This window comes from Phyllobates terribilis, unplaced genomic scaffold, assembly GCF_046119375.1.
Source record: "Phyllobates terribilis strain yellow unplaced genomic scaffold, ASM4611937v1 Scaffold_5__5_contigs__length_657084704, whole genome shotgun sequence".
Lineage (NCBI taxonomy): Eukaryota > Metazoa > Chordata > Amphibia > Anura > Dendrobatidae > Phyllobates > Phyllobates terribilis.
The window spans coordinates 73,068,245-73,076,591 of NW_027362765.1; the positions used below are offsets into that span (position 1 = coordinate 73,068,245).

General features: G+C 41.8%; 1 protein-coding gene across 1 annotated transcript in view; it reads left to right on the forward strand.

Moving 5' to 3' along the window:
* Window positions 1-5,399, forward strand: part of LOC141270752 (oocyte zinc finger protein XlCOF8.4-like) — a 101,526-nt gene extending 96,127 nt beyond the window's left edge. The window contains exon 7 of the mRNA XM_073680862.1: window positions 812-5,399. Within this exon, the coding sequence (XP_073536963.1) occupies window positions 812-1,563 (752 nt within the window). The 3' untranslated portion in view covers window positions 1,564-5,399. The remainder of the gene's footprint in view (window positions 1-811) is intronic.
* The last annotated feature ends 2,948 nt before the right edge of the window (window positions 5,400-8,347 follow it).

Sequence of the window (8,347 nt, forward strand, 5' to 3'; positions counted from 1 at the left end):
TAGCCATGCTAAAAATCATGCCAGTTGAATTTTCTAGATACAGATTTTTTTAGCCCAGTGTGTAGCACCTTTTTACATTGAAGATGGGTGCAGGAGACGGCTTCTAAATATTTCCTCTTCCATTATCTGGACCAGAATAGTGTATGTTGCAATTTTTTTCCTTGTGGACAATCAGACACCATTTTATTTATGGTGCAGACCTTCACAATGTGAATATCTGAAGAGCTGATCACAGGTGGTGAGGTGAGAGAGACGATGATGGACAGATTTTTTATCGGCCAGGAAGTGTGTGCCTGAGGTTATGGCAAGCAATGTTAGAAAATAGAGAAGGGAGCTGAGCTTCATCATGGATAAAAATTACAAAGATTAAATAATACAAAGAACTTGTTCTTCTTTCTTGTATCATCTCTACGCTTTCTTCAAAGCCATGGCTTATTTGTACATAATCATACTCCTACTCGCATGTGCCCTCTTCTGTGGTAGACTGCATGTAGATATCAGGGAGGTTATGAGAAAGACACTACCTAATAGTGCTGAATTAATGTCAGTCTTTGAGTCTCCACTGAACATGTAACCAGTAAAGATTGGTAACTGGCTAAGTGAAACGTGAATCTATGGAGAAAACTACTTCAAGAGAGAAGTGAAAAATTGAAGGAGCTCAATCTGGTGGCCTAGCATCTTAATCTATTAGTCCCTGATTTGAGGTCCATTATTTTAGTTGATAATTGAATTAAAAATTGTAGGGTAATGTTATGAAATATACAATGATGTGTTATCGAAAAAATAATAAAATCAGTTTTGTTCTTAGCAGATGACTGTACCAGAAGCGCAGAGGGATATCTGGTATTTTCCGATTTTGCAGCAGATGGTCATGGAATCAAACAAGATACATGTGAAGAACATGCTATTAACTCTGATATGCCTCCAGCTCTTCTCAGAAAAGATCTACCATCTCACTTTTTTCAACAGATCCTATCTTCTACAACATCAACGACCAATATGCAAAACAAAAGTCAAACCAGACCTGTTGAACATGAGATAGCTCAAATGGGGGAGAAGCCGTTTTCTTGTTCAGAATTTGGGAGATATAACAGTATTAAGTCAAGACTTGACGCACATCAGAGAAGTCACACTTGGGATAAGGAATTTTTATGTTCAGAATGCGGTAAATTGTTTACAGAGAAATCAAATCTTGTCACACATCAAAGAATCCACACAGGGGAGAAACCATTTTCGTGCTCACAGTGTGGGAAATGTTTTTATCAGAAATCAGATCTCGCTAAACATCAAAGAATTCACACAGGGGAGAAGCCATTTTCATGTCCAATTTGTGGGAAATGTTTTAATGAGACTTCAAATCTTCTTAGACATCAGAGAACACACACAGGGGAGAAGCCGTTTTCGTGTTCAGAATGTGGGAAATGTTTTAATGAAAAGTCAAATCTTGTTAGACATCAGAGAATTCACACAGGGGAGAAGCCGTTTTCATGTTCAGAGTGTGGAAAGTGCTTTAATGAGAAATCACGTCTTATTACTCATCATAGAACTCATAAAGGGAAGTAGCCAATTTCATTTTTTTCATAAGTTGTACACTACAAGTACAAGTTAAATTACAATTCATAGTAAAGTCACATATTCAAAAATAAAGGGAAAACTGTTTGGAGCACTAAATTATTATTAGACCATGTATACATTTGCCAATCACCATTAATTATTGAATAGCAATTAGTATGCAAATTATACACCTATATGTGTATAAATTATTTAACATTTATATGTTGCATAACTGCGGCTTAAAATGGTTGTCTGGTGACACTTTCTTCTATCCTATTCAACATCAGTCAGGGAGAGGTTTTTCCTATACATAATCAGAACAGTTTCCCGGAAAACATTTAATTCCCAACTTGTCTCATCTAATTAATAGTGTAACCTGATAAATAGATGAGACCGGGTATGTACTTAGAAATTATAAGGTCTCACAGCAAATGTCTCAATTAGGAGCACCCTCAAACCACTCCACCCCAACCAACCAAACAAAACCATTATTTGGCGGGATCATGGAAGAGCATACCGTATTTTTTGCACTATTAAACGCACCGGAACATAAGACGCTCCCCAAATTTTGGGGTGGAAAATAGAAAAAAAATATTTTTTATAAGATGGGGGTCCATCTTATAGTCTGAATAGGTACAGTATCTTACCTTGGGGAGCAGTGGAGCGAGGGTCACAGGAGGCAAGGTCCCTCAGGAAGGTTGCGGCTGCAGCAGAAGAGGTCAGATGCTGTGGAGCCTGTGCCTGGCTGAGGCCCTTAGCATGGCCGGTTCCTGTGGCTGGGGCTGAGGCCTCTGGCTGGGGCCGTGGCCTCTGGCTGGGGCCTGTACTGGGCTGAGGCCGGTACCGAGCTGCGGCTGGTACCGGGTTGTGAAAATGGCAGCCGAAGTTACCGGTCTGCGCATGCGCTGGCTCGGGCGGCCATTTTCCTGTAGATCACAGCTCTAGGAAGATGGCCGCGCACATCGAAAAACCTGTGCAGGCCACACTGCTTCGCCGCTCCCAGCCCGACACCGGCCCCAGTACCGGCCAAGCACAGGTCCCAGCCCCATCTGCTCTGCCTCACCTCTGCTGCCGCTGACGCCGCCGCTACCACCACCGCGTTCCTGGAGGGCTCTGCGATCGCACTTCACCACCACCGCAGGTAACGTTCGGACCATAAGACACACTCCTCATTTTCCTCCCAAATATTGGGGAAAAAAAGTGCTTCTTATGGTCCGAAAAATACGGTACTTCCCAACTTTTAGAGACAGAGAAGAAGTAAGTGTATTATGACAAGCACACAAAAATAGTTCCCTTTGTGTCCCACCTACTACAATACCCCTTCCATAATATCCACACAGTATAACAACCCCAGAGATACCACACATTATGATGTCCTAATTGTCAATTGCCCACACACAACATGCACAGTATGATTCCCCCAACAGAGAATTAAAGGGCATTTATCAGTAGTATCAACTCTCCTAAGCCATCTATATGGGCATCTATGGCATAGAAAGTTGAATAACATGATACAGATATGCGATCTGATGTCTTATTCTAAAGAAATCCACATTTTTCTTAATCTGTAAATGAGTTATTAAGCTCTATGAGCCAGACATAGACCTCCCTAAGAATCTGCCACCAGAGCTTATTTTAAATGTAAGGGGGCATTACCAGTGTGAGACATGTAATGACTGAAAGTCTGCTCTCCTGATCTACATGTCTTAACCCGGTAACTCCCCTTGCATTGAAAAAAAAAGACCCTGTAGGCGGATTCTCAAGGAGATCTGTGTCCAGACTGTGGATCTTAACATCTAATTTACATACTAAGAAAAACATTGATTTCTCGGGAATAAGACATCGGATTGCAAATATCAAAGTATAATTTTATTCAACTTTCTATAACGTGACCCTCATAGATGGCTTAGGAGGGTTGATCATACTGACTGATTCCTTTTAAGCACACTCTGTTCTCCCACACAACATGTAGCCCCCACAGTGCCCTTGTTATAGTATGAAGCTACCGCAGTGTCCCAATGCAGTATTGTTCCGTCTTTCTAAACCCTCTCCTATGAAATGTGCCTCTGTCACTAGGGGGAACCTCACTTGTACTGAGGAATGCAAGCACGGTCCTTTTTAACATAAGCGTGGCTAGCACTTGTGGTACTGCCCAGCCAGGTAATCTATGTCTTACTGCAGAGAGTTGATTATCTGTTCTATTCAGCTCTCGGCTATGAGTCTTGGGTAGGGTCACTCGATATTTAGACCCTGACCGGCTTACTTCAAACTGCCAGATATAACCTGTTACTTATCTGGTCTGTTACTTTGATTAGCTCTATGTCCTAAATCTCCCAGTTTTTAATTATTGACTTGGGCTTGTATTTTTCACTACCCAACTTTCTCAGGATTCCATCCCTGACCTCCTGTTGCATCATAAGTCTCTACTAGCTCACTACACAGGCATCAGCCACTCCGTGAATATAATCCAGAGGGCTGTGCTTAACCCCTTTATCCCCGAGGGTGTTTTGCACGTTAATGACCAGGCCAATTTGTACAATTCTGACCACTGTCATTTTATGAGGTAATAACTCTGAAACGCTTCAACAGATACCACTGATTCTGAGATTGTTTTTTCGTGACATATTGTACTTCATGGTAGTGGTAAAAATTTCTTCAATATGACTTGCGTTTATTTGTGAAAAAATCGGAAATTTGGTGAAAATTTCGCAATTTTCAAACTTTGAATTTTCATGCGCTTAAATCAGAAAGATATGTCACACAAAATAGTTAATAAATAACATTTCCCACATGTCTACTTTACATCAGCACAATTTTGGAACCAAAATTTTTTTTGTTAGGAAGTTATAAGGGTTAAAAGTTGACCAGCGATTTCTCATTTTTCCAACAAAATTTACAAAGCCATTTTTTCAGGGGCTACATCACATTTGAAGTGACTTTGAGGGGCCTTTATGACAGAAAATACCTAAAAGTGACACCATTCTAAAAACTGCACCCCCCTAGGTGCTCAAACCCACATTCAATAAGTTTATTAACCCTTCAGGTGCTTCACAGGAATTTTTGGAATGTGGAAGAAAACAATGAACATTTAACATTTTTTCACAAAAATTTTGCTTTCATTTTTTTCCATAAAATGTTACTTTAGACCCCAATTTTTTTATTTTCGCAAGGCTATCAGGAAAAAATTAACCCCAAAATTTGTTGTGCAATTCCACCTGAACATGCCGATACCCCATATGTGGGGGAAAACCACTGTTTGGGCACACAGCAGGATTCAGAAGGGAAGGAGTACCATTTGACTATTTGAGTGTAAAATTTGCTTGAAATTAGCGGATGCCATGTTGCGTTTGGGGAGCCCCTGATGTGGCTAAATAATGGAAACCTCCCACAAGTGACACCATTTTGGAAACTAGACCCCTCAGGGAACTTCTCTAGATGTGTGTTGAGCACCTTGAACCCCCAGGTGCTTCACAAAAGTTTATAACGTAGAGCCGTGAAAATAAAACAAACTTTTTCCACAAACATTATCTTTTAGCCCCATTTTTTTATATTCACAAGGTTAAGAGGTGAAAATGGACCCTAAAAACTGTTGTTCAATTTCTCCTGAGTACGCCGATACCCCATACGTGGGGAAAATACACTGTTTGGGCACTATGCAGGGTTCAGAAGGGAAGGAGCACTGTGTAACTTTTTGAATGCAAAATTGGCTGGAATCGAGAGCGGACGCTATGTCACGTTTGGAGAGCCCCTGATGCGCCTAAACAGTGGAAATGCCCCTCAAGTGACCCCATCTTGGAAACTACATCCCTCAAGGATTTTATCAAGGGGTATAGTGAACATTTTAAACCCAGAGGTACAACACATAATTTGATAACATTAAGTCATCATATTGAATAAGTTGTCATAAGTCTTGAGCGCAAGTGCTCACTAGTTGAGTTTGCATCGGGTACTCGGGTATGCACCAAGTTTTGCACTTGCTCAAATGACATGCTCGAGTCCCCGCCCCGCATGTTTCACGGTTATTAGACACCCCAAAAAAACATGCGGGGATCACTCTTGCATGGCAGGCAATCCCGCAAGTTTTTTTGGGCTCTATAACAGCTGCAAAACATATGGGGCAGAGACTCAAGAATGTCACTCAAGCACCCGCGATACTCGGTGCAAACCCGAGCGCCCGATGCAAACTCAAGTAGAGAGCACTTGCGCTCAATACTAGTCACCATATCGTTGTAATATTTTTTTCTTTACTTTTGAAAAAAATCCCAACCCCAACACAACCCTAATCCCAAACCTAATACAACCCCAACCCTAGCACAACTCTAACGCTAGCACAATCCTAACCCTAGCACAACCCTAACCCTAGCACAACCCTAACCCTAGCACAACACTAGCCCAACCCTAACCCTAGCACAACCCTAACCCTAGCACAACCCTAACCCTAGAGTTTATTTTTTACGCCGATCCTCATGCGGTATAAGTGATTAGACGACTTTATTCTTCGGGTCGGTGCAATTACAACAATACCAGATTCATAACGAGTTTTTATGATTGACAGCTGTCACACTAAAAAACGCTTTATTTTGCAAGACTAGTTTTTGCATCGCCATATTTTGAGAGCTATACTTTTTCTATATTTTAGCTGGCAGAGTCATGTGATGGCTTGTTTTTGTGCGAGAAGTTGACATTTTTATTGGTACCATTTTCGGGCACGTGACATTTTTTTATTTCTTTCTATTCCGATTTTTGGGAGGGAGAATAAACAAAAACCAACAATTCAGAAATTGTTTTCTGGAGGTTTTTTTATGCTGTTCCGCGTGTGGTAAAATTGATAAGGCAGTGTTATTCTTCGGGTCAGTGCGTTTACAGCGGGACCACATTTATATAGTTTTTTTCATGTTTTGCCGCTTTTACACAATAAAAACTATATTTTTTATGGAAAAAAATATTTTTTTTGTATTGCTTTAGGCTGTGTGCCCACGTAGCGTTTTTCAAGCGTTTATGCTGCGGAATTTCCGCAGCATAAACGCTTGTGAAACGCTAGGTAATCCGCACCCCATGGTCCCCAAGGGGATTCTGCATGTTCTATGCACATGCTGCGGATTTTTCCGCAGCGTTTATGCTGCGTACAAAAATCCGCAGCATGTCATTTAATTTTGCGGAAGCGCAGCGGAACTCCCGCCATTGACTTGCATTGAGACGCATAGAAACCGCGACTGTACATTTGTACAAGCGGCTTCTATACGTCTCTATGTGCGGATGGTACCCAGTTCTGGAGGAGAGGAGACTCTCATCCAGACCTGGGTACCATTGTACCTGTAAAAAAAGAATAAAATAACAAATAAAGCTTATATTCACCTGTCCGGCGGCTTCTCTCTGAATGCCGGCATCGCTTGAGGACCTGCGGTGACGTCACAGTCATGTGACCGCAGGCCCTTCACCGCTCTGTCTCGCGAGATGCCGGCATCCAGGAGCCAGACAGGAAGCAGCGCTGCAGCCACGCCGGGGCCTCGGGGGTGAGTATAGCTTATTTGTTTTCATTTTTACGGTTCACACTATATAAATCCATGCTGTTTGCATGGATTTATATAGTGTGACCTAGTTGTCAAGCACTTTCCAAGTGATGCTATCGCCTGGAAAGCGCTTGTCAATCTGCATGCGGAAACGCATGTGGATCCGCATGTATTCTGCAGGAAAAACGCATGCACAATCTGCATGCGTTTTTTTCTGCCAGGGAGATGCAGAAATGCTGCAGAAATTTTCTGCTTCATTTCTGCATCGTGGGCACATAGCCTTATTCTGAGAGATATAACTTTTTTATTTTTCTGCTGATGGAGCTGTATGGCGACTTGTTTTTTGTGGGACAATATGACGTTTTCGGCGGTACCATTTTTTTTATATTCGTCTTTTTGATCGCGTTTTATTCCATTTTTTGTTTGGCGGTATGATGATAAAGCATTGTTTTTTGCTTCGTTTTTTTTTTTACTGTGTTCACTAAATGGATTAACTAGTGAGACAGTTTTATATGTCAGGTTGTTCCGGACATGGCAATACCAAATATATGTACCTTTTACTGTTTTTTTTTTCTTCATAATATTTATTTATGGGTACAGTATATTTTTATTTTTTTGGATTATTTTTTTCATTTTTTTAAAAATATTTTTGCAATTTTTTTTTTCACTTTCTGATACTTTTTTTTTCCTTTTACACTTTGTCCCACTATGGGACTTTCACTTTTTGCAGCCTGTATAGCATAGAAATGCAGCAGCACAGGGAGAAGTTACTTTGATTGCGCACTGCGCATGATCAAAGTGACTTCCTGCTCTCTGGTGACACGGATGTCGTCATCGGGTCACCATGACAACTTCCAGGACCCCACACAGACAGCGCAGGACGCCGGAGAGGAGGTAAGTAAGAGGAGGTAAGTAAGCGGCGCATACCTCCCCTTGCTCCCGAAATGCTGCGATCGACTTCGATCGCAGTATTTCGGGGGTTAATGTGCAGTGAGCGGTGCGGGACCGCTCCTTGCACATAGTACCGGGTGTCAGCTGTGACAATCAGCTGACACCCAGCGGTGATTTCTTCCGCACAGCCTCTGTATGGGCGCGATCGCCAGGGCATATTAATACGTATCTGGTCCAATAAGCCTAGGGTGCAGATACGTATTAATACGCCCCACGTCAGAAAGGGGTTAAGTCCATATCCATGTATTATTGATTAAAAGGTGAGGGCCATGTTTCCCAAGGAGCCGGCTAAGCGAAGTTGCCTGTGCAAAGTACTATTATTCGCTGCCAAC